The 26776-nt window shown below is 43.7% G+C and overlaps 2 protein-coding genes across 2 annotated transcripts; both read right to left on the reverse strand.

Annotated features, from left to right (window-relative positions):
• Positions 1-4435: 4435 nt before the first annotated feature.
• On the reverse strand, positions 4436-13603 carry LOC136653352 (vomeronasal type-2 receptor 26-like). The gene is made up of 6 exons (XM_066630261.1): positions 13563-13603; positions 11749-12040; positions 9320-10171; positions 7670-7897; positions 6026-6152; positions 4436-5187 (listed from the first exon to the last, which is right to left on the reverse strand). Exons 1-6 carry the CDS (start codon positions 13601-13603, stop codon positions 4436-4438), a joined length of 2292 nt encoding a protein of 763 aa, XP_066486358.1.
• Positions 13604-17305: 3702 nt separating this feature from the next.
• On the reverse strand, positions 17306-25138 carry LOC136653353 (vomeronasal type-2 receptor 26-like). Its single transcript, XM_066630262.1, has 6 exons — positions 24981-25138; positions 23110-23238; positions 21542-22283; positions 20042-20269; positions 19797-19923; positions 17306-18207 (listed from the first exon to the last, which is right to left on the reverse strand). Exons 1-6 carry the CDS (start codon positions 25136-25138, stop codon positions 17306-17308), a joined length of 2286 nt encoding a protein of 761 aa, XP_066486359.1.
• Between the last annotated feature and the right edge of the window lie 1638 nt (positions 25139-26776).

Raw genomic sequence — 26776 nt, forward strand, 5'->3', positions numbered from 1 at the left:
AAAGCTGGGTGGTGGACCCTCAACTGGTGTTGGCAAAGGGCCCGACGCCAATTGAGATTCCCTCCTTGGTTTATTGGCTGCAATTTTATACAGATCATTCTGCAGCCAGAGTATTTGAGGGTTTTCAGCTTGGTTTCGAGATCCTAGCCCCACCTCCAGTTAGCCCCACGTTCGCTCACAACCTCCGGTCAGTGACTGACATGGAGGAGGTGGTGCGAGGTAAAAAATAGCCAAGGAGTTAGAAGCGGGTAGAGTAGCTGGACCGTTTCGCGGATCCTCCGTGGAGGAATTTGCAGGTATCCCCCCCTGGGTGTGGTGCCTACAAAAGCACTGGGCCAATTTAGACTGATTCACCACCAGTTCTTTCCGGAGGGTTCCTCCATAAATGACGGGATACCGACCCACCGGTGTTCAGTCAGATACACTTCTTTAGACTAGGTGGTTGCCTGCCTCAAGAAGTGTGGCCCTGGGGCCTTGATGGCCAAGGCAGATATTCAGTCTGCCTTTTGATTGCTTCTAGGGCACCCCCAGGATTTCTGCCAGACAATAGGGCATTGCCAATGGGGTGTTCAATTTCCTGTTCGGATTTTGAGGCGTCCAGTACATTTTGGAATGACTGTGCGTTTCAGAACTTTGTTACGATCCACTGCCCACTACTTTTTATGGGACCATTTGGGTCTGGCGTCTGTGCTCGGCTCCTGGGTGACTTTACAGTGCTGTGTGAGCAGCTGGAGGTCCCCCTGGCACACGAGAAGACAGAGGGCCCCCCCCTTGGCAAGCTCACCTTTTAGGTATCGATTTGGACTCGGTTACACAGACCAACCACCTGCCAAGGGACAAATTAGATAAGCTGATAGGGATGTGGACTAGCGCCCTAGGGTCCCAAGTTATGAATCTGGTTAGAGTCTTTGTCAAACAGTGTCTTGCTATCACCACTGTTTTATCAGCCAGACATGAGCCTGGGCTTGAAGATAGCATGGCCATCGCTCTCTCTCTATTTCAGGGGGAACGCTTTCGGCTGCTGGCCTTGCGGCCAGGCTGTGTCCGGATCCCAGGCCCCCACGGCTGCTTTGTTTAGGTCATGGTTTGCCCCCCCCTGACAGAGTCCTTCAGTGGGGGGACTGTGTGTCACGGTCTGGGAGTTTATCCATAACATACCAGTTAGGGCGTGGGCAGTGGATTCAGTGGTAACAGGCTCCGAGCCGGTGTCTTTGTCCAGTATCTGTCAGGGAACAGTGCTGCTTAATGGCTCCAGCAGGAGTGGGCCCGCTATTCCGGCACGAGGATCGCCCCACCCCTTCCCCTTTACCAGTTTCAGGCCATTTTTTAAACGAGCGCAGTCTCAATTAGGCCTGCGGCCTGAATTGTTTGGGCTGCATTCATTAGGATTGGGGCAGCATCCATTTAGGATTGGGGCAGCATCCATTGCGGACAGCATTGGTTTCTCCCCCCAGGGCATCAGGCGCATCGGTAGATGGTGCTCTGGTGCCTTTAAATCCTAAGTGTGTAAAGGTGCCGCCCGGGCTCTGTGTGCAACGCCAGTGGGCACAATGTGTGCACTGCCAGGTTGGCACGATGTGTCAGAGCCAGGTAGGCCCTGTTGGCAGTGCTCAGTGAGCGTGTGCCGTGCCAGTGTTGGCGAGATGTGTCAGAGCCAAGTAGGCTCTGTTGGCAGCGTTCAGAGGGCGTGTGCCGCGCCAGTGTTGGCGAGATGTGTCAGAGCCGAGTAGGCTCTGTTGGCAGCGCTCAGAGGGCGTGTGCCGCGCCAGTGTTGGCAAGATGTGTCAGAGCCGCGTAGGGTCTGTTGGCAGCGCTTGGAGGGCGTTTGCCGCGCCAGTGTCGGCGCAAGGGGTAGGTGGGGTCCTGTAAGTTAGCTAAGGCGGACCAGGTCACTGTCCGTGACTGGCCATGGGAGTGAGTATTAGAGCGGAGGAAGGATTCCTCCTTTCTCTTGGCCTGTCCAGTGAGCTTATCTCACGATGTGCTTCTTTTTCCCACAGGTCCGCGAAGGAGCTGCCCAGCCAGGGTCTTGATCTGCGGACACTCCATAGTTTTTGGGCCCAGTAGCATGCCATGTCATCCAGTTTCGGCTCTCAGCTGGCGCTGGGTGATGTTGCGCACATTGATTGGTTGGCCAAGAGGGGTATGTGTTGGGGCCAATTTTTTCCCAGCCATTTTTGAGTACATTGCTGTTAACCCCCTGCCACAGGTAATCGTGGTGCACTTGGGTGAAAATGACTTGGGTCAGAGGACATCCATGTCCTTGAGGCTCCAGGCCCGCAAGGATTTTGACTCATTAGTCCGTCAGTTTCCCGGGATTACTATCCTGTGGTCTGACATGCTGCCTAGGAGAATTTGGCGCTGGGCGAGTTGTGTAAAAAGAATTGAGGTAGCACGAAAAAGGGTCAACGCTTACCTGGGCAGGGTCGTCACGGAGCTTGGTGGAGCGGCTATCCATCATCCCAGCATTGCTTTTGAGGAGCCTGCTCTTTACCGTGGCAATGGGGTTCACCTTTCTCCTATGGGTTATGGGCGCTTTCTTTCAGAGTTGCAACAAGGCTTGGCCCTCTTTTTGGGTGTAGGGAAGGCCAAGCGCGAGGCTGACCTTCCCTTGTGGTGGTAGAAGTGCGGGGTGGGTAGACAGAAGACCTTCTCCGGCATCCAATCTAAGCCAGCAAGGGCAGGGGTGAGCCAGAACCGCTCTTTGGATGCTTGTCCGGCTCGAGGAGGCAGGCTGGCTAGCCCCTGGTCTGAACTTTGGGGCCTTGCAGGGGTGACCTGAAGGCAGAGTAGTTTGGCTGGCTTACCCTCTTTGGGCGACAGTGAAAGGCGGGCTTAATAACAATTGAGCTATGCCTGGAGTTGGGTGGACGCCCCATGAGACTGGGGGACGTAGACAGCTAGGCCGTTTCCCCCATTTAGAACCCCGCACTTAGTTTGGGTATTGTTTCCTATTTTGCCTTGTTGCGCTTGTTGTAAGTTAATAAAGTGGCCCATTTAATCCCATACCTGTTGTCGGCTGTATTTATTGGGGAATGCATGGTAAATGAAAACTTGGAACACAAATATTGCAAAAATTAAAGTACTATTAAGATAACTAAAAGGGTTATTTTTTAAAAGAGAAATTATATAAAATATTTTACAGATGGTATTTAATTCCAGTGAAAATAGTAAAAATGTACCCTGGGTCATTAAACAATTGTTGGATAAGTAAAGAATTGAGGGAATTTTTGTTATATGTGGTGGATATGTGAAAAAGCAAAGAAATATTGGGAAATGATATATAAACTGTTATAAGAGATATTGAAATGTGTATTACCATTCAAACTGGAAACATTCCTCTTAAAGGCGACATCAGAAATTAAGAATCAGATAAGAAATATTTTATTCTAAATATTTGTTTAGTGGCAAGAAGAGCATATAAGTAAAAATTTGAAGCTTTTTTATGATTGAACAGACAAGTTTAGATAAAAAATATTGATTTAGTTATTAATCAGTAGATTAACAAATATGATAATTTTTGTATTGATGAATAATTTTGTTTTTAGACATTATCAATTTTTTTTTGGACTAATATGTGTTGTAATTGATGGCCAATACCCTCATGTGTAACCTGTGTAGTCCCAGCCCTAAGTCTAACCTATTTTCCTTACCTGTATCTGTAATAAATAAATAAACTCCTTTGCAAAAAAAAAAAAAAAAAAAAAAAGTTTACAATAAGTTAAAAAAATTACATAAAATAAAGAAGAACCCTCCTAAACTTCTGAAGAGCTGATGACCTGTTTTTAAAAAATTCCCCAAATATCCCATAGCTTGCAATCCACTTACCTGGGAGTAAGCCCCACTGACTATCTCTGTTAAAAGCACAGATCTGTAACATTTCCCCAAATGTAGTCACATACCACAGTAGCATCAAGCATTTATTTTTCACATATGAAAAATAAAATACGCATTGAAATGAATGGGGACCCACCTGAAATTGACTTGCAGTCCACCTAGTGCGTTCCAACCCACAGTTTGAGAAACGCTGGTCTATTAAATTAAAAGAGTTTCATTCCACAGGAGTACCTTGAAAAGATTCATTAACATCAATCATGCTGCAACAATGAAGCTGGCAACCCCAAAAGCATGTAAAAGTGGAAAGTGGACATGTTGAGTGCATGTGATATATGTAATATAGCAGATTTGGCTGTAGTTCACTTGGCAATCTACATGCATACACATGAAAAATGGGGTTTCTTTGAGCTGTTCACTCTGAGTTACATGAGAGAAGAATTCAAATACTTCAGATTGTTCTTAAAACTCAGGAATATTCTCAGAGCTTCGCAAAAACATATACAACAGTTGCTAAGATGGTACCAAGTACCAGGACTATGGTGTGCACTTTAAACTGAATGGCTTGCATATTATAGCAAAGGACACACATCGGATCATTTCAATTATTTCTCCTTATTAGTTGCTCTCGTTTGTTCAGCTCAGGTTTCAACAAAACTATGTAACATTTGGGGAAAAAGATGCATCCCAGCAACCCAGTACTGGAAGCTAAGATAGAGAAGATCTCCACAGCGACCATGTGTTTTCCCTTTGCACTCAAGTAGGTTGGAACAAAGGACAACCAAACACTGCAAAAGACCAACATGCTAAAAGTGATCAGCTTGGCTTCATTAAAACTATCTGGCAAGCTTCTGGCAAGAAAAGCAATAAGGAAGCTGACACTGGCCAGGAAGCCCATATAACTGAGGACCGAATAAAACATAGTTATGGAGCCCTCATTGCACTGCAGTAGAATTTCTTCAACTACTGACTGGTAGTCAGCCTCAGGGAATGGGGGAGAGGTTGCAAGCCACACAGTACAAATGCCTGCTTGAATGAGGGAGCAGGAAAGAACAATGGAGGTAGCCATTCTTTTCCCCACCCGCATCTTCATCCTGCTTCCTGGCTTGGTGGTCGTGAAAGCCAGGACCACTGTGATGGTTTTTGCCAGCACACAAGAAACAGCCACTGAGAAGATGATGCCAAAAGCAGTTTGTCGGAGGAGACATGTCCATTTTTCTGGTCGGCCGATGAACAGAAACGCACAAAGAAAGCAGAGCAGGAGGGCGATGAGTAGAATGTAGGTGATATTCTGGTTGTTGGCTTTGACGATGGGTGTCTGGTGGTGCTTCATAAATGTTCCCAGCACCAAGCCTGTGATGACAGAAAGGGAAAGAGCAAAAATGGCTAAAGTGATCCCTAAAGGTTCCTTATAAGACAAGAAGGTGACGTTTCTGGGAATGCATAAATCCTGTTCTTGATTTGGATGGTAGCCTTCTGTGCATTCAAAACAATCATTCATGTCTGAAAAATAAGAATTGTTGATTTATTCCCATATACTTGGCATAAATGTCATCATCATGGTGTAAAGAACTCCCTCAGAAAGCATTTGTCTTTTCCAATGCAGATTTCTGTGGAATGTGTTATCAGATCATGGAGAGCCTTGCTCATCAGTACATATAAAGCCTGTAATGTTAACCATACAGTCTAAGCAAATTGAGGGCGCAATCCAACCCCTTATGTCAGTGCTTTCCAGCACTGACATAGTGGTGCCAATGGGACATGTGCTGCATCCTGCAATTGGGTGTCACTCACAGAGGCCTCTTCAAATTAAGGGAATGTTTGTTCCCTGACCTCAGAGCTGCATTGCCCTTATGTCAGTGCTGGAAAGCACTGACATAAGGGGTTAGGATTGCGCCTAAAGTGGTTTATATCTTGGAAGGGTTAAGCCATCAATTTTATTTCTACCCAGATGCCATATAGTTTGAGCCCTGCCCTTCTCACCAAGAGACACAAGATGTTGTGTCTTACTTGAATTGCATGTTTTGGTTGTAGCTCCTCTGAATACACCTTGATGGGGAGCTATGGTGGCATAAGAGAATGCCTTCATATCTCACCCCTGGGTTTATCAGTGGCAACAGATAGGCTTTTGACCTGATCCAGAAGAGCTTATCTTTCTTTGAGAACATGCAACACAACGTACAATTCTTACCCACTTGGTTTGAAATCTGTCCTTCTGGACATGGGATACAATCATAGCAGCAAGATGGCTCTCCCTCCTTCATTTTCTTTATAGAACCTGGATAACAATGGTCATTGCACAATGAAACGGGTTGTACCTAATTGATAGATGTAGAAGAAGATGTAAATCTCCTGGCTTTTGAGCTTGGAATCCTTAACATTTGGGGGCATTTTCATTATTCCCTCTAATAATAAAATGTGGAGCTCAGATTCTGACTGGTTTATAAACAGGGAGACACCTGCTCTTTAACTTGGCTTTTGGCCTATGACATATCTCAGGCAGTGGTGTACTTAGAGGGGGTGCAAAGCACTAAGTTTTGCAGGGAGCCGCACCATAGCATGAGGCTTCCACAGCCTGGAATGGCTCCAAAGGGGAGAGGGTGGGGCCCCTTGCATGCTGCAGTGAGGCTTCCTGCAGAACTTAGTGCTTTACACCCCCTCTAGCTATCCACTGATCTCATGGTTCTATTTTGTCACCCGTGTTAGTTAACTTCTGCTAACACTATTGGAGAAAATCACCTGGGCATTTCTAGTTGGATATCACTTATATGAGAATGGCAGCCAGCATGACCTATCATTTCCACCAAACGTTGGAGAAGCTGTAGAAACCCTTGATCAGTGCTTGTGAATCACTGCAGAACTGGATGATGGCAAAGAAGTTGAAATGAAATCTGACCAAAATAGAGGTCCGGTTAAATAAAGATGCAATGGGTTAATTTTATCAATAATACTGTGTCCCACACTTTTTTTTTTTAACTATTCAGATATAGTGGAAGTATCAGCATTATTTAAAACAGGTGCTAAAGAAGCACATGCTTCTAAAAATGTTTCCATACACATTCCAAATTTGCTTTTGAATAACTATTTATTAATTGTATTTAAAACATTTAAGTCAGTACTTCCCAAACTTTTTAGCATTGGGACCCACTTTAAAAAATGAGAGTATATCGTGACCCACGACATAAAAAGAGAAGTAGAAAGAAATAATATTTTGTGTATCAATAATAATAATTTATTAGTAATAATGGGGGGGTCCTGAGCTCCCAAGACTACTAGAGGCCTTACATTAATCATATGTGTGTATAGGGATTTGCTAAACTCTCCCTAAAAACAGAGTTCCAGGACTGTTACCCCAAACCTTTGCAATCATTCCAGGGAACTCAGAAGATTGAATTGGAGAGCAAGATGTGCAGTTAGGGACTTCCAGGCCAGACTAAAGACTGAAACTGGATTCACACATGATCTATGGCACTCCAATTACTAACTAGAGAAAATAAGAAAATGTGACATTTTAATTTGGGGCTATGAAGATTACCTCACACTCAGGTTAGCATTCCAGCTAGAACTTTTCTTCTGCCAACCAGGCAAGGGTGCTTGCAAAGTGTGGTTTTTTAGTGTTTCAAAAATGTTTTACGACCCACCAAAAATCAGCTCACAACCCACTGGGGGTTGTGACCAGTTTCAAAATAAACGCACATTTTGAAAACATTGGTTTAAGTAATTATCATTGTGGTGCATCAACCTCTGTTTTATTTACATGAGATTGAAAGAAGGTTTTTTTCTCCTTGTTTTCCTCATCTGTGTGTTTGCAGAACTGCCCAAATTGGGATCCTACCTGGTTAAACCAGCGGTGCCATGTTATAGTGTTCTCATTGATGCTCAGGCCTTTGTCTGGTGGAATCGTGGGGTACGTCATCCCGATTTTTACTCTACGAAAGAACTGGTTTGGAGAAATAATCCAGTTGTTTATATCCAATCCAGCTACCAGTTGCCCATTATGATCAAAGGACACTTTTTCCCCAGCACTGTTGTTAAATGAGACACTTCTCAGGAAAGGATGGAGCTGGTTTGTGAAGGAAAAATCAGGAAATTAAAAAATAAAAAAGGGAGGGGCTGCAAAATTCCTATTTATTTTTATTTCATTATTTGTTTTATTTAAAAGATTTTTATGCTGTTTTTCCATTGCTCAACGCAGCATACAACACCATCAAATTATATTGAACACAAAGTGAAACATCATCAAACTAGATTGAACACAAAGTCAGACAGGTGTATAAAATTAACAGATATGTGCGAGAGTGTAAAATATGTGTGTGTATAAAATTAACTGTTAGATGTGTGTGCATGTGTGTGTGTGGGACAGAGAGAGAGGTTTTCAGAACAAGGCTGCAATCCTAACCACACTTTCCTGAGAGTAAGCCCCATTGAACAAAATAGGACTTACTTCTGAGTAGACCTGGTTAGGATTGTGTCCCAAGAAATTTAAAGAGGTAAAATGGTCCTCCATATCACACATACATTTTAATGTATATACATTTAATATTTCAACATTAATCTTTAATATTTATGAATTAAAATATGTTATTTATTCTTTAAAGCTTGCTAATGCTGCATTCCTACCTACAAATACCTGGGAGAAAGCCTCATTGACTTTCATGGGACATATTTCTTAGTAGACATGCATAGGCTTAGGCTCTAAATATACATACAAAGAGAAAACAAGTTTTTGGTTCCAATGCAAAATAAAGAATCTAAAAGTGCTTTGAACATAGAGATCATATTTCCTACTAAAATTAAAAAAAATACACAAATAGGACCTCATCTAGCCATCTCTATTCAATATAATTGCAAAATCTGTAGCTTTGCAGTATAGCTTTTGTCCATTAAACAGTATGTGTACAGGATACACCTTAGCTATACTGTAGGCACTGGCTCAGCCCTTCTCAGTCACAGGAAATGATGAAAGGTGAATGCAAAACCACATCGAAAGTATATCATAGTGATGACAATGGGAGGAGCAGCAGAGTGACACCATAGCTAGTGGGGTCAAAGAAGGGGAGACAAAAAACTTCCTTCATGAACTTCCTTCCTACTTCCTTTATGATGTATCTTATGAGTCAGGCATATGGAGAGAGAAAACAAGGTAGACTTATTGAACCAGGAATGTCTGAGCATTTTCCAGCAGATGGAGATTAAGGGCCCAATCCTACCCAAATTTCCAGTGCAGATGCAGCAGCAGTGCACCCTGAATTAAAGGAACAAGTGTTTCCTTGTCTTGAGGAGGCCTCCATGACTGTTCTCCACCACAGGAGGGGCTCACCCCCTTTAGCAATGCTGCATTAGTGATGGAAAGTTAAATAGGATTGGGTTCTAAGAAATAAGAGAATGTTAGCACTGGAGAAACTTTTGGAGGCCATATACATTGGGAACTATTTTCATGGCAACAGACATAGGGCTTTTCCACATCAAATGACAAGTTCATTACCTGCCACGATTGTTGATTCTGACGTCTCCGTTTTTCGTCATCCATCTTTGCTCCCTGCATGCGTCTTGATGAGGACATGGCATGTAAAGCATGGGCCACAGCATGGGCAGCATTGTAAATACTATAGCTGTGGCCTGTCATGCTCATATCAAAAACAAACTGAGGAAGACTCTCCAGCTTCTCTTGCCCTATGCAAACACTGCAGTTCATCTTCTCTGTAACTGTCTTTCGGAATACACACTGAAAAGCGGTTTCCCAAAAGTCTCGGATGAAACCATCTCCAATCATGCTAGAAGGATTGATGCTTTCTAAAAATTGGTGAAATCCTGGAGGATCACTGGAGTGAAGCGAGAAGGACATAGCACCATTGAGTAAGTCTAGATTCCAAGTGCCCTGAAACCCTAGTGATGTGAACTCCATCTGGGCTGTGATGATCCACACTTTTCCTTGAATTCTCTTTGTCTCACTCACTAGATATAGGAACCATAATAAAGACATGGTGAAAAAAGATTCCCCACAGACCAACACTACATTGGTCTGGTTGCCAATGATTCTATCATACATTTTTGCCTCACTTTTCAACAGGTCTCTTAAATCACCGACGGCATTGGTTCTGGGGACCCGTTCTATGAATGCAAAACAAATGCCACTCTGGGAAAAGAACAGCAATGCATTTTGCACAAACACTTCTCCGGGCTCATTATCCCTGGCCAGGACCCCGATCCACATCCACTTGAAATGGAGAAGTAAGGAGCGAATCCCCACATACTGCAGTTCCTCATCAGGGACCATCTGGTACAAGGGAAGTCCTGGGGTTTTATCATTCATCAGTGGAGAATAGCCATAGATGAGCTACAGAGAGATAGGGAGAGGAGGAGGAGGAGAAAATGGTACTATCAATAGAGCAGATTTGAGTGTTCGAGGTGCTTCAACAAACATTAGTTTAATAGTTGAACTATGGTGGAAAAGGAGGGCAAGAAACATTTATATTTGGTTCAGAAGGTCCACAACTTGATTTATATGTAAAATCTATTTACAGTAATGTGTTATTAAAATCACTTTTTTTCCTATTCGGATAAGTCTAGCCTGCCTGTGCATTCAAGGCACATTTGGATATGTTTGGGATATATTTGGGCAATGCAGTGAGGGGGAATAAATGAATGGAATGCTTTTGTGAATGTTACCTGAGGTACAGTAGAGATGCTCTAGTATTTCAGATCAGCAGTACAGTGGCTGACACAGGTCTCAACCCATTTGACACAGTACTTCAACCAATGTACTGCGTACATATTTGTACCTAGGCAGGAGCTGTGGGCTGGCGGTTCAACAAGGTCAGCTTAGGCCTTGACTTGGATGGGTGACCTGAAGCCTCTGATTAGAAATGAAAGAATGTAGAATGGCAAGAAATGGAGAACTGCCTGAGGCATATTTTGCCACTGCCTGTGGAAGTTTGTCCGGAAGAGCAGTACCTCGTGCAGCTAGGATGACGATAGCACCATAAAGAGAAACATCTGGAGAAATGGAGGGTTCTATGAGTTTTTCTCATAGAATAACATTTGTAAATCCCCATTTGGAAAAAAAAATGGAGTTTATGCACAATCTGCCTATGTAAACTAACTTGAGTCTATGTGACTCAAGTTACATGTGACTTGAGTCTCATAGACTCAAGTCTATGAGTCTTTGTGAAAGTCGGTATATAAATATAGTAATAAATAAATAAGAGCCCAATCCTGGGCTTGGCACAGCAGCTCACCGCCACTGTGCACTGTCACAAACGCACCATAAGACACATTTGCAGGTCCTACTGCTGGGCAAGCGCCGGTGCCAGGCTATCACCAGGCGGGTGCCCAAACTCTGCCACTGGACTGCCGAGCAGTGGGGAGGTAATCGGGGTCATGGCGGGGAGGTGCGGAGGAAGCATTCTGGGGAGGAGGGAGGCAGGTGGAGGGAGAGGAGAGGGGGGGAAGAGGCGTTCCAGGGAGGGAGCGGGGAGAAGGCCTGCCGGGGACGGAGCGGGGAGGGAGGAAGGTGGGACCGGTGGGGCAATGCTCCACCGAATCCACAGCCTCTGTGTTGGGCTCACTGCCCGACACAAAGACTTTTGATTCATTGCCAACCTTTTGGTTGGCAGTAAATCAAGTAGCCCCATTACGGGGCTACCGCACTTACCCTGGGGAAGGGGACAAAAGTCCCCTTCTCCCGAGGTGCCACCTGCAGCTGCCTGAGGTGTGCAGGATGTGGCAGCAGCCACTTTCAGTGCTGCCGCAGCCATGCACACTAGGCAACTCAGGACTGGCTGTAAATGTATTTAAGTTGCCTTGTATCACTATCCCTATATCATTAAGATCTCATTTGAAAAAACACTGGCAGTACAACTAGAAAAAATGCTGTGTTTAGTGCCTTCATAGTCACACAGAGACACATCCTACCTGTGGAATCTTATACAGATCCAAGAGAGTTGCTGCATGGGGGTAGGATTGGAAATTCAGTCCCATAATGACGGCTAACACATTACTGTGGGCATCACATTTGTAGTTGGGGATAAATTTCTCTGGAGTGGATGTAAATTGGATGGTATCATAATAGGCAAATTTTTCATTGAAGTAACTTTCATAGATGTAGAAGCCCAGGGTAATATTAGGTAAGATCTGGGGGGTTTCATTGATCTCCTTTACTGCAAATGCTAAGGCCAGGATGTGCTGGTAGTTCTTTGTCACAACTCTGGAAAGAAAGATGCATAATGAAGGTAACTGCAAATTGAATCATAGTTTGCTACAAACTACAGAAGTATTAGAGTTTATCAGAAGGGGGAAAGAGCTTCTCATGACAAAAAACGCATCAATATTCAAATGCAAAATTCCTTTGAATGTATAAACATTTAAAGCTAAAATGAGCATCATAAGATAAAGAAATTGATACAAGAGGCAATATGTAATGTTTAGAAGATTTCTCTCATCCTACCATGTCTTCTTTGTCCTGTGGGGGGAAACAAAAGAGTTTTGGTTCAGTAATATCAATCCTTCACTAGAGAAAAACAATGACCCCCCCCCCCCAAAAGGCAGAGAAGAATTCACTCCTTACGTAAAGTCTTGTAACACTGGGTGAGGTTCCCCTCTGAATGTGGCTGAAATGGAGACCATCAAAGTCTGAGAAGCAATGACACCAATGGCAAAGTGTCCAGGCTGATGAAATTTATGAAAAGGAGGGTGTGGATAATGGATGCCGCATTTAACTATGGGAGCTTTGCACACTATATGAGGAAAGAATATCAGCAACAGTACTGAAACCAGCATTTTGAGTGCAAGTACAAATCTTGACTCTAGCCAGAATTTCCTCTGTTTTCATCTACATAGCTATTGTTAAGCAGTAGCGTAGCTAGAGGTGGGGCACACAATAAGTACTGCAGGCACAGCGAGGTACAGTGGACGTAGCCTCTTCCACTAGCCATCAGAGCTATTCCAGGCAGCAGCAGCAACGTGCAGGCACTTGCCAAACCAAACAGTGTCTCCTGTACATTGCTGTCATTGCTGGAACGGTTCTGGCGGCGAGTGCGGGGGGGGGGGCTGCTTAAACGGCGCGTTGTGGCATCTGCAGTACTTACCGTTTTGACCCACCCCAGCTACACTTTTGTTGTTAAGGTTTCCATCATTACAATGGGTGGGATCGGTGCTGTTGAGATGCTGGATGCCTGGAGTAGAAATTGCTAAACCTCAGAGCTCATATTGGAGCAACTTTCTCAATTCCCATCCCTTTGACCCAGGACGGAATATTTCTGGATGTATTTATAAATGTTTTGTTCCAACAATGTGCCATGCACATGAAGCTCTTCAGGGGTTCTTGTAATGCATCAGTATTAATTATGTCCATTCTTGTAATTGCAGGTGACGGTACTTACCAATTTGAATGTGTGAATTCCCTCTGGAATTGTGGAAGAAAACATGTTTGTTACAGAAGTGGCCTCTTTCCCCCCTTTCATTTCCTTGGATAAGGGACACCTGGGCTTGATGACCAGCAGAAAAGCAACTACTTGCCAGTCCTACCCCCCCCCCCATCAGTGGAATGTTTTCTATCTCAGAGGTTGATGTAAGGATTACACAACATAACAGATGCCACAGACTCTGATCAAAGGGCTACGTAAACATTTTGTACAGATATTCACTAGAGCCAAGGAAGTAGAAACTAGGAATGGTCCATGGCTACCTAGACCAAAAATGTGCTTTTGGGTAGCCCAAGCCTGAGCTACCCGGTCTGCGCAGCGGCATCCAAAAATGGCAGCCGCGGCATCCAACGCAGCCCAGGCAGCTGCTGCCACTTCTTCAGGAGAAAGGTGCATCCCTTTCCTCCACAATGGGGCTACTCAGTTCTGCGCCTGCTATTGAGCAGGCACAGAGTAACAGAGTTCTGGGTTGAGCCAAGAGGCTCAACAAGGGGGCTCTGATTCCACTGGAGCCAAGCTCCACCAGTCCCTCCCCCTCCCTCTCCACTCCCTTCCCCTGCCTACCCTCTATCTACCTCCCCCCACCCTGGAATGCCTCCTCCCTGCCTCCCTCCACACCCCCACTGACCTCTTTACCACCAGGTGGTCTAGGTGGTCTCCCACTGCTGGGCTTGCTCAGATGCCGGGCTGGCGCTAAACCCTGCAAACATGTCTTATGGCACGTTTGCAACAGTGCACGCTGGCAGTAAGTCACAGAGCTCAGAACTTGGGTCTCAGTTACACTGATGTAGTAGTGACTATAATAATTCCAAACTTTATTTTTATGTGACTACAATACCATGGATAGGGTTGTAATGTACACCCATCTGAGCACCTATAATAGTTTCACTATGGATTTCATTCCCTTCCGTATGTTTTTTATGCTTGGCAAAATAAAAAGCTTCCATTGGACCAAGCATCAGTATCTTTGTACTCTTATGATGACTGTGTTCTCCATGCTCCCTTCTTATTCATCTTCTTGGCCCCTTAAAGAAAGCCACAACATAAGGTTAAGCAGGGATGAAGCTTCCCTGAGATATTGTGAACTCAGCACCACTGTAGAAAGACCTCATGGTCAACAGATATGTTGTTTTGTAGATTTGCTGTAGTCTTCATCTAAGTCCAGTCAGGACAATAATCCCTAGACAACCCTTTTGAAGTTGGCATGCCCCAGAAAATGGGACATCCAAGCCCACCCAACATGGGTAAGAAATCAAGTAAGGATGATCAAATGATTATATACTGTCCAATCAGAATGACCAATGAGAGCATTACTCATAAGGTCAAGCCAAAAACTCCTGTGTGTGTTCTATCTTGGCTTCATCAGAGAAAGCATCTCTGTGTCGCCAAGTTCTCCCGTCTCTCTGGGTCACAGTATGATATAAACACAACTGGAAAGGAAATATTCAAGGACAGTTTTCCTCTGCCTGAATCATAGGGTAGATTGAAAGATAAGGACATCACTCCATGTGAACTCTTGTTAAGCATCAAGGCAGCCCTATAAGTTTCAGAACTAAAGGGTGATAAGAACTCAGTTTGTGCAGATGCTGACACGATCCTCCCCCTCCTGCCCTTTGCTCAGCCCTCTACCCCAGGGGTGTCAAACTCATTTCATACAGAGGGCCGAATAGCCAAGTCAAGTCAAGTTTATTAGGTTGATCAGCACATAAGCCATACACCTATTTATCTAAAATCTTAAAACCAGAGTTTAAAACCACATAAAAACAGAATTTGGCTATATCCACAACACACTCTTTGCAAAGACTACTTAACGGTAATTTCAGTCTTAAAGAGTCCGAAAACAGAAAATTTATGTATCAATTTCTTTAAGAATCGATCTCTCCCTGCTGCATATTTTGGGCATCGGAAAAAGATATGCACCGGGGTGTCTAATTCAGTTAAGGGACAACCACAATAACGCTGCTCGGGAGGGGTCCTTTGAAAACGACCCTTCATTTGTGCCATTGTTTAAGCATTGCATTGTGCATCATATAAGCAGGCCTCAACTTGGGAGCCGTCAGTATATAAAAATAAATGGGTAAAGAAAATTTAGTGGGAAATTTAATTCCGAAATAAGAAGGGAAGCATTTACACTTAGCATCCCTTAGAAGGCAATCCCAATCTTGAATGAATAGCTTTTCAACAAGTGGCGAATGGCTTCTTCCTCTGAATTTTTCTAGTGACTGTAGGTCCAGCTCCCATATTTTCATATTAATGTTGTTATTCCATTTTACCCAGCGGTGTTCTTGTGCTGCTAGTTTTGTGAAAATAGGAAGATTTTCAGCAATTGTAAGCCTGTATTTAAATCTGATAATAGCTTTCCAAATCAAGGTTGAATTCTTTGGAAGTCCCAATTCCAACCATATAACTTCAGAGGCTATACATGGGGGTAGGGCTAAAAGTTTCCGAAAAAAGACTTGCTGGAGTCGCTCGAGCTGTTCTATTGGTCCCAAAAACCAGATCGGTGAGCCATATAACATACGTGGCAATACCATTGCTTTATATACCTTTAGGAGTGCTGGCACGTACTATCCTCCTTTGATGTAAAAAATTTTTCCCAATGCTAGTAGTGTCAATTCAATTTTCCCCTTAAGATACTGTATATGTTTGGACCATGCAAGGTTAGATTGGAGCACTACTCCAAGATAGCAAAATTCATTAAACTTCTGCAACTTAACCCCTGCTAATTGGGTAAGAGGCACTTTTTCAAGTGGGTGCTCCTTTTTTTAGCAGGGCGAGAGTAACTGGCCCACCTCACCCCAGCACTGTCTGTTCTAGTGGCTGTCTGCTGGTATTCGTTTGCATCTTTTTAGATTGTGAGCCCTTTTGGGACAGGGAGCCATTTAGTTATTTGATTTTTCTCTGTAAACCGCTTTGTGAACTTTTAGTTGAAAAGCGGTATATAAATCCTGTTAATATAATATATATATAATATATAACTTATATGGGTCAATTTTCCATCTTTCATTGGTTCTTCTTATTGATTTTGTAAAAAACATTATTTTAGATTTATCCTCATTTATTTCTAATAGTTCTTCACTACAGTAAGCAATAAATGCTTTAATAGCATGTTTAAGACCAATCTGAGTTCTGGACAATAGAACAAGATCATCAGCATATAATAAGGCAGGAACTGGTTTGTTATCTAGCCATGGTGCATGTATATCTAAATCAAGTAATTTAGGAGCAAAGTCATTGAGATAAATTAAATAAATACAGCACAGAACACATCCCTGCCTAACCCCTCTTACAACAGATATGGGGCAAGAAATAGCTGTTAAAATTAATAATGAATTTATATACTGGAAACTCCTTATATGTTAAACTAAACAAAGATGGGGCCGAATAGCATTCATCGTGTCTGCTGAGGGCCGAAAGTGATGTCATTAAACAGGTCATAACCAAAAATAAACACTTTTTCTCACTTAGCTGCAAATGACAGAAGAGAAAACATGCAAATCTTGATCATATTTCAAGATAAGGGACAGCCCAATTTTCATGTGGACTGCCCTTTCAGTAGTAACACCTCAGCACTGCTCAGAAGCTGAGAGCCTGAGGGCTGGATAAAAAGCTTTTGAGGGCCTTATCCAGCCCCCGGGCCTTATGTTTGACACCCCTGCTCTACCCACATGGAACAATACATCTACCAGCTTTGGTGGGTCATCTGTGAGTCAATGTCACATGCTTGGGGCTTCTGAGTGCTTGCCTTGGTGGCCCCCCAGGTATAATAGTGGCACAACTTTCACACTTATGGGGAGGATTGCGAGATCTGCCTAGATAGGACTGGGATATTGGTGATGTACTGACTACACATGGGAACAGGAATTGCTTAGAGATTTTCCTTCTGAGTTGATTACAGACGAATTCAAATATTTCAAACATCTTAAAACTTAGGCATATTTTCAAAGCTTTGCAACTGATGAGAGGGAATCAAATACAAACCTTCTAGTGTGCATATTCAAACAGAACGGATTGTTCATGATAGAGAAAAACAGATACACATCCGTTTCTCAATTATTTCTTTTTATTAGCTGTTCTTGTTTGTTCAGCTCAGGTTTCAACAAAACTATGTAACACTTGGGGAAAAATATACACCCCAGCAATCCAGCATTGGAAGCTAAGATAGAGAAGACCTCCACAGCTACCATGTGTTTTCCCTTTGTACTCATGTAGGTTGGAAAAAAGGACAACCAAACACTGCAAAAGACCAACATGCTAAAAGTGATCAGCTTGGCTTCATTGAAACTATCGGGTAACTTTCTAGCAATGAAAGCAATAATGAAGCTGACAATGGACAGGAAGCCCATGTAGCTGAGGACAGAATAAAACATAGTTATGGAGCCCTCGTTACATTGTAGTATAATTTCTTCAGTCACTGAGTGGTAGTCAGTATCTGGGAAAGGGGGAGAGGTTGCCAGCCATGTAATACAAATGCCTGCTTGAATGAGGGAGCAGGAAAGAACAATGGAGGTGGCCAGTCTTGTCCCTACCCACTTCCTCATCCTGCTTCCTGGCTTGGTGGCCATGAAAGCCAGAACCACCGTGATGATCTTTGCCAGCACACAAGAAACAGCCACTGAGAAGATGATGCCAAAAGCAGTTTGTCGGAGAAGGCATGTCCATTTTTCAGGTTGGCCATTGAAGAGTAGTGCAGAAAGGAAGCAGAGCAGGAGGGATATAAGGAGGGTGTAGGTGAGATTCTGGTTGTTGGCTTTGACAATGGGAGTGTTGTGGTGCTTCAAAAATGTTCCCAGCACCAAACCTGTGATGACAGAAAAGGAAAGAGCAGAAAAGGCTAAACTGATCCCCAGAGGTTCTTCATAGGTCAAGAAGCTTATATTTCTGGGAATGCATACATTCTTTTCTTTATTTGGATAGTAGTCCTCTGCACATTTAAAACATTCATTCATGCCTGAAAAAGAAGGTGTTATCCCAATGCTATGTAAACTGCACAAATTTAAAGGAGCATCATGGAGAATATAGAAATGGAATATCTTGTGTCAGCAAATGATAGTGAATCTTACCCAATATTATATATAAAGCCTGTGAAATTTGTCATAAGCTCAAATGAACTTTGATAGTTTCTGGCTCTGACCCCTGCTAATTGGGTAAGAGGCACTTTTTCAAGTGGGTGCTCCTTTTTTTAGCAGGGCGAGAGTAACTGGCCCACCTCACCCCAGCACTGTCTGTTCTAGTGGCTGTCTGCTGGTATTCATTTGCATCTTTTTAGATTGTGAGTCCTTTTGGGACAGGGAGCCATTTAGTTATTTGATTTTTCTCTGTAAACCGCTTTGTGAACTTTTAGTTGAAAAGTGGTATATAAATACTGTTAATAATAATAATAATAATAATAATAATAATAATAATAATAATAATAATAATAATAATAATAGTTTTAAAACTTCAGTTTTATTCCCCATCCCCCAACATGTGTGCAGAAGGCAGTAAACACAGAGTTGTGCTATGTATGTTCCATGTCCCACCTTTATGATTGAGTGATCTACCATGTTATGTCATAGCTGAATCTTTAGTACTTGCTGAAGCTCCCCAAATACTTGTTGAAGGGGATCAGTGGTGGGGAAAAGGTATATGTTTATATCCTGCTTGTGGGCTTCTGGGGACAACTGGAAGGAAGACAGTGAGGAAAACAGGATACTTGACTAGATGAACTTTTCACCTTGTTCAGCCAGGGTTTAAATAGCCTTCAAAGACTTCTTCATTTTTTATCACAGTATAAATAATAGATCAAGATTAAAAGAGAGCAGCTTATTTCATAAATGTGTTTTCCCTCAGGTAAAATGGGAGGGGGGACAGTATTCATGGATCAGGGATCCACAGGCTCTGTGCACTTCTCCAGCATATGTTTTTATACCTTTAAAAGCAAAAAAAGCTTCCCCAGTCCTTTAAATGCCTTTTACAGGCATAAAAGCATCACTTCTGGTTTTTCCAAAAAAAAACAAAAGTAACTTTTTCACTCTAACAGTCATTCAGAGGTCTGCAGAGACCATAGGTTAATGAGTGCAGCCTCTGCAGGGGTCTTCTGAGGGGTCTCACCTCCAGAGAGGGGATCAGAGCTCCCCTTGCCTCCAGATGGTGGGGAGAGATGTCCCCTGTATCCACGGATTCAAATTAGGAATGGAGCCCCTGTGGATATGGGGCATGCCTCTACATGCTAATGCTAACCAACCAACTCAACTCAACTCAACTAATGCAAGAGATTCACAGTGAGTGAGTGAGTGAGTGAGTGAGTGAGTGATTTTATATTGAATGGAGTCGAAATGGACTCAAACGTTTCATGTTGGGGAAGTTTGCATTTAGCTTCCCCAATTTAAAGTCTCCTGCTCTCCCTAATAATTGACTCTTCCCACTTTGGATTCTTTCCTCTGCAGCTTCATCCTAGTCAATACTTAAGAAACTTTTCATCCATGTTTCAAACAATGAAAATCCCTGAGATTCTGTCAACATCTTTGATGGCACAGTTTTGCAGCCTATATTTCTTACCCACTTGGTCTGAAATCTTTCCTTCAGGACATGGGATGCAATCGTAGCAGCAAAATGGCTTCCCCTCCTTCATTTTCTTGCTATAACCAGGATAGCAATGGTCATTGCACAATGAAAGAGGTTGTATCTAATTGATAGATGAAAGAGCACAGGTCAATCTTGGGTCTATTGGACCTGGAATTCTTGATGTTTTCAGACCTTTTCACACCAAAAGATTTCCAAAACTGCCTACAGCTGAACTCTACCTGGTTAAACCATCTGTGCCATGTCATAATATCCTCATTGATTCTCAGGGCTTGATCTCGAGGAATCTGGGGGTGCACCACCCCAATTTTTATTCTATGAAAGGTCTGATTTGGAGAAATTATCCAGTTGTATATATCAAATCCAGCCACTAATTCTCCATTGTGATCAAAGAACACCATGTCCCCAGCACTGTTGTTAAATGAGACACTTTTCAGGAAAGGATGGATCTAGTTTGAAAAGGAATAGATGACAGATTTAAAAAAAAGAGAGACAGGAGCTGGAAAACAAGTTTGACTTATATATAGAATCATCTGCCTCAGAGGTGTGATATCTTCATTTTGATCTGGCCTCTGTGCTCATGTGCACATTTTTTTTTTTAAAGGAAAGGACATTTAGGGCCCAATTTAGACCCGCACTTGGGCCAATGCAAGTCCCTTGCACCAGCCTGTGAGTGTTGCAAAAGTGCTGTAAAGCACTTTTGTGGCACTCAAAGGGGAGACAGGCCGACACATGGATGTGCACCAGCCTCCCTGTGCTGATGCGGGCCCCAGAGAAAGGGTGAGTTGTGTTGACTGAGCTTGGCTGACACAGGGGTCTGGAGGGCATGGGGAGGGTGGGGAGCAGAGGGAGATGTTTTGGGGTGGGGGGAGAGTGGGCATTCCCAGGAGTGGACGGGGAGAGGAGGCGAGACCAGGACCCAGCATTTATGCCAGATCCTGACCCCATTCCTTGGCAGCACGATGTGGCTCTGCTCTACTCAGATCTGCACCAACTCGTTAGGTGGTGCAGATCCAAGTAGACCCATTGGGGCTGCTGCAGCATGACAAAAGGTAAGGGGAAAGGTTTCCCCTTGTGTCGACTGTGCTGCTTTTGGCCCCAAATTTGTGCTGGATGCAGCACAGGCCTGCTGGTCTGCCTCCTTCCAGCACAAGTTAAGATTGCCCAATCCTATCCCGTCTCTTTTGCCATGTAGCTGCACCAATGAAGCACACACTGCATGCTATGATGTGGGGGGAGGGGCATCAGATGGCCAGCAAGAGTTAAGTAAAAAATGTTTAACCTCCTGGTAGGCCAACTAATTACCTATGCGTCTCCTCAGACACATGCCAATTATACTGCTGGCGTAACTTGGATGAGAGGAAGAGGCAGAGCAGATTGGAAAGTCAGAGATAAGATCCAGCATGTACTTTTGCCACCAAAATACACCTTCTGGGACTTGCGCCAGCCAAGTGCACAGTTTGGATTGCGCTCTTAGGGCGCAATCCTAACCCCTTATGTCAGTGCTTTCCAGCACTGACATAAGGGCAATGCAGCTCTGTGGTAAGGGAACAAACATTCCCTTGCTTTGAGGAGGCTTCTGTGAATGACACCCAACTGCAGGATGCAGCACATGTCCCATTGGCACTGCTATGCCAGTGCTGGAAAGTACTGACATAAGGGGTCAGGATTGCGCCCTGAGTCAGTTAAAGACATAAAACTTTCCCACATGAGCCCATTACCTGCCACGACTGAAGATTCCAAATCTTTACTTCCCCCCCATCACTGATGGCTCTATTTTTTAATCTAGCCAGATGCATGGCATGTAAAGCATGGGCTACGGTTTGGACGGCATTGTAAATGCTGTAGCTGTGGCCAGTCATTCTCATTTCAAAAACAGACTGAGGAACGGTCTCCAGCTTCTCTTTCCCTGTGCAAATGTTCCAGTCTGTGTTGTCCACACCTTTATCTGAGAATACGCAGTCAAAGGCACGTTGCCAAAATTCCAGGATGAAACCATCTGCTGTCGTGCTGAAAGGGTTTATGCTATCCACAAATTGGTAAAATTCCGGTGGATCACTGGAGTGAAGTGAGAAGGACACGGCACCATGGAACATGTTGACATCCCAAGTCCTCTGATACCCCAGTGATGTGAGCTCCATCTGGGCTGTGATGATCCACACTTTCCCTTGTGCCTTAATTGTCACCTTCTGTAGTTCTGGCAGATACGGTATCCATCTTAATAGCGACATGAAATAAGATTCTCCATAAACCAACACTACATTGGTCTGGCTGTGAAATATGTCATCACGCATTTTCGCTGCCCTGTGCAGGCTGTCTCCCATGTCACTGACAAAATATACTTTGGGGGCTTGTTCTATGAATGCAAAACAGATGCTGATCTGAGTAAACAAAGGCAACACCCTTTCTACAAACCTTTCTCCAATCTCATTGTTCGTAGTTAGGACCCCAATCCATATCCACCTGAAATGCAGAAGTAAAGAGCAAATCCCCACAAACTGCAGGCCTTCATTAGGAGCCAACAAGTAGAATGGAAGGCCTGGATTTTTATCATTCATCACTGGAGAAGGGCCATAGATGAGCTACGGAGAGAGATGAAGCAGAGGAAGAAGAGAAAATAATAGGGCTAATAGCAAATTGATTTGTTGCAAGAAATATCTCAGTGAGGTGGGATAATATCCAAAATATTTCTTTCTTTAGGGCACGTGTATCCTTTTCTCATCACAAAGCAGACAGCAGTTTCCACATTTTTGAAAACGATCAGTAAAAAAAAGCCTCGGAAAACCTACTCAGAAAGCCTCAAATAAAAGGGAAATCACAGCATGATTCAGCACAAATTCTCACTGTATTCCATGGGTAAAGTTAGCAGGTGGGTCTCCTCAGGGAAAGGCAATATTTGTCCTCTTGCCCCAGGGAAAGCCTGAGCCTCTGCAATGGGTCTATTTGGACCTGCTCGAGCCCTGTTGCTGGTTCAAGTCTGTGTTCACCCATGTCTGAGGATCAGGCTCAGGAGGAGGGATACAATGCGGGACATGCTGGCACCACAAATCCTGCACCCTCTCGGGCCCAATCCATTTATCCCCCACCGAACCTTGCCACCATCATGCTGGGTGGCATGCTGACAGAGTGTCTTTTGCAATGGTGCCAACTGTTTTACGGCTGTCAGTGCCAGTGGAAGAAGAATTGGAAGGAGTAGGGCTGATGTAAATTACTTTGACTATCACATTTGTAGTTGGGGATCAATCTCTCTGGAGTGGACATAAGTTGTAGTGCATCGTAATAAGCCCACTTTGCATTGAAATAGCCTTCATAGATGTGGAAGCCCAAAGTAGCATTAAGAAAGATATGGGGGCTTTCATTGATCTCATTTATTGCAAATGCCAAAGCCAGGATGTGCTGGTAGTTATTAATCACAACCCTGGAAGAAGAGTTGCATAAGAAAGGTAAGTGGGAACTAAATTGTAGGTAGGTGCAAATACAGAAACAGTAGAGTTTATCAACAATGAGAGATTTTTCTTTTCAAAAGAAGTATCCAGTGGCATAGCTAGAGGGGTGCAAAGCACTAAGTTTTGGAGGGAGCCTCACCACAGCATGCAAGGGGCCCCTCCCCCTCTCCTTCCGTGCCATTTTGGGTTGTGGGAGCAAAGTGGAGGTGTATGCCTCTGTTTTGCTCCCACCACCCAGAATGGCTCTGAAGGAGAGGGGGAGGGGCTGCTTGCAAAGTGTGATGAGGCTACCTACAAAACTTAGTGCTTTGCACCCCCTCTAGCTACACCATTGGATACACAAGTAACTGCAAACTTAGTCTGAATATATAAAACATTTAAACTAAAATATGTATAAAGATGTGTCCTAATAACAAAGTGAAAGAAACTCAGGCGATGACAATGGATACCTATAGGTTACAAAGAACCAACAACTTGGATGACAACAGAGTAGTGAAAATAAATGAGAACCAGCAAAGGTATATTAATTGGATGTGCTGTTTAGCTTGAATTTTCTAAAATAAAACAGAATGTATGGCCATTTAGATACAGAGGGAGAAAGGTTATGGGCCAAAGTAAATATGACATGTCATACGCCATCTTCAAAAATAGTCCTGAAGGAATCAACCTGAGTAAGACCAATGGAGTTTGCTCAATATGCCTCTCTCTCCTCCTTGAGGGCAGCCCAGAGTCATCTGGGCACATACCTTGGGGAACTTGCTGGACTAGAAGTGTCAGATTCCAAGAGGTTTTTCTTATGATTTTAATGGATATGTAGGAATGTCTTATTTTCCCAGTCTCACTAAGAGTGTGTCCATGTTATGGACACTATTACAGGTTGAATATCCCTTATCCAGACTGCACGGGACAGGAAGGCATCTGGATTTTGGAATAATTGCATAAATAAAATGAAAGATACTTCCTCCTGCTCTTTTCACTGTTATCAATACAAGTGTCTGCTGGCTTCTTTGATATTTTTCAACAACATCTACACATGTACATACCACAGAGCAGAGAGCAGAACATACAGCCTGGACCTGCTCTGTACATGGAAATGAGCATAAGACCTTCTAGTGTTCACACTATAGAAAGTTAAAAAAAAATTATTGGACAAAAATGTCTGGATTTTGGAATAGTCCAGATAAGGGATAATCTACCTGTATGTTGTATTTGCAATGAAAAATGACGACTAATAAGAGAGTGGTATGATAAATTTGCAGTGATGTAGAAATTAGAAGAAGCAAAAGTCCAGGAATAAGTAATTGAGGGCGCAATCCTAACCCCTGATGTCAGTGCTTTCCAGCACTGACATAAGGGCAATGCAGCTCTGAGGTCAGGGAACAAGCATTCCCTTAGAGGAGCTTCCATGGCTCACCCAACTGCAGGATGCAGCACATGTCCCATTGGCACCTCTATGCCAGTGCTGGAAAGCACTGACATCAGGGGTTAGGATTGCGCCCTAAAGGAAATAAATAATTTTTAAGAGAGTAAAGGCATCTACAGTGACTTCTTGTACTGTGGAAAAAAAATGAGCTTTTCTTTAGCATTCCATTTCTTGAGTTAGCTTTTTTTTTTTATGGCCTAAGCAGTGGGCCACCATTTTACAAATTTTGTTGAAGAACCTTCATTTGATGAAATCAACCGAAATAATAGCAAAGAGTAGTTCAGTCCTTACACAGTCTCGTCAAGGGATGCTGGTTGAGGTTCTTCCTTGAAGGTGGCTGAATCTGAGATGATGAAGGTCTGAGAAAAAATGTCACCAATAATGAAGTCTCCGGGCTGAAGATACTTATGAAGTGGAAGGTGCGGAGAACGGACCCTGCATTTACCCATGTGAGCTTTGCATACCACGTAAGGAAACAATATCATCAGCACTACTGAAAACAGCATTCTTTGTAAACGTGGAAATTTTCACTCAAGCCGCAATTTCCCCTATAGTCATCTTAGCCACTATGAGTAAAGTACACAAGATCAGAGCAGCCTCTCTTGGATTGTCACCGAGTCTGCTGATATGCTTGAAGACTGGAGGAGAAAAAATGAAGCATAATTGTCATTGATTTTTTAATGCCCATGAAACCTCTCAGGGATTTTGCTATGCATCAGAATTAATTATGGCTCTTTGGATAATTTAGGGAAGAGTTATTCACCAATGAAAATATGAGATTCCCTCTGGAATTATGGGAGAAAAACATGTTTGTCATGCCTTAATAGTTGTTCTCTATTCACCATTGTTGTTCTCTCTCTCTCTCTCTCTCTCTCTCTCTCTCTCTCTCTTTCCCTCCCCCTCTCTCTTTCCCTCCCCCTCCCCCCCCCGGCTAACAAAGGCATTTGGTCTTGGAATGTCCACAACAGAAAAACAATATTTTCTGCCATGGTGACAAGATAGCAGCAGTTCTCAAACTCTTAGGCTCTGCGAACCACCTCATCCTCTACCATGAGTTGCAATTCTCCTGGTGGTGCCAAAAGAAGCCCAAGGGAACTTCTGGGTGGCTCCTCTGGGTTGCACAGCAATGTAGACCCATTCTATCAGCTTCTGTGGGCTCGGAATGGCCCCAAAGGCCTCCAGAAGACACTTCCAGTTTTTGGAAAGTTGGTTTGCTTCCAAAAACCAGAAGTGGTTTTCAGAGGCTTCTGTGGGCTATTCTGAGGCCCATGGTGGCCAATAGAGTGGGTCTGCAGCCTGGTGTGACAAAGGGGAGCCCCCAGGAAGTTTCTGGTAAGTTGTTCATCTCCCAGAATGTCTCTTATTTGGAGCTGTTCAGGAGCAAGAGTCAGTGGGAGGGTGAAAACTGTGACCCAGTTTGTGTGGGCTTGCGACTCCGGTAGGTCATACTATTTAATGGCAACTCCTTGGCAGCCTCGCTTTTCACCTATCTGGTTTGATGTAAGGATTGCAAAAAAGATAATACATATGACAGGCTTTGAACACTCAGAGTGCTATAGGACTGCTTATTTTCAGTACTAGTGTTGTTATTCTTCTTGTTATTGTGATAGAGTTGGTATTTCCTTCTCTGTCACATTCCTCTCCAGGGAAAGTGAAGGATATTGGGTGTGGGGAAGGGGTGGTGGGGGAAAGGGTGGGGAAGGGGTGGTGGAGTACCTCAAGACATGAGGAATGCAAACATCATCACGCTGTACAAGAAAAAAGGTGACAGGGGTGACTGCAACAACTGCCGCGGCATCTCTCTCCTTAGCATTGTAGGAAAGCTGTTTGCCCGAGTTGCACTAAAGAGGCTCCAGGTACTTGCAGAGAGCGTCTATCCAGAATCGCAGTGTGGATTCCGAGCCAACAGGTCCACCACTGATATGGTATTCTCCCTTAGACAACTGCAGGAGAAATGCAGGGAGCAACGACAGCCACTCTTTATAGCCTTCATAGATCTCACAAAGGCTTTTGACCTGGTCAGCAGAGACGGCCTCTTCAAGATTCTCCCCAAGATTGGATGTCCACCCAGGCTCCTCAGCATCATC

This window comes from Tiliqua scincoides, chromosome 5 (genome assembly GCF_035046505.1).
Source record: "Tiliqua scincoides isolate rTilSci1 chromosome 5, rTilSci1.hap2, whole genome shotgun sequence".
In the NCBI taxonomy this organism is placed as follows: Eukaryota; Metazoa; Chordata; class Lepidosauria; order Squamata; family Scincidae; genus Tiliqua; species Tiliqua scincoides.

Coding starts and splice junctions, on each gene's coding strand:
- LOC136653352 (XM_066630261.1), bottom strand. CDS start 13,603: ATGCCGCGGCTGCCATTTTTGGATGCCGCTGCGCAGACCGG. Junction 12,041..13,562: donor GATGCCGCTGCGCAGACCGG/GTAGCTCAGGCT, acceptor CTTTCTTTCCAG/AGTTGTGACAAAGAACTACC. Junction 7,898..9,319: donor AGAATCAACAATCGTGGCAG/GTAATGAACTTG, acceptor TTCACAAACCAG/CTCCATCCTTTCCTGAGAAG.
- LOC136653353 (XM_066630262.1), bottom strand. CDS start 25,138: ATGGGTAAATGCAGGGTCCGTTCTCCGCACCTTCCACTTCATAAGTAT. Junction 22,284..23,109: donor GAAGGCTATTTCAATGCAAA/GTGGGCTTATTA, acceptor TCTGCATTTCAG/GTGGATATGGATTGGGGTCC. Junction 19,924..20,041: donor GGCACAGATGGTTTAACCAG/GTAGAGTTCAGC, acceptor TCTATCAATTAG/ATACAACCTCTTTCATTGTG.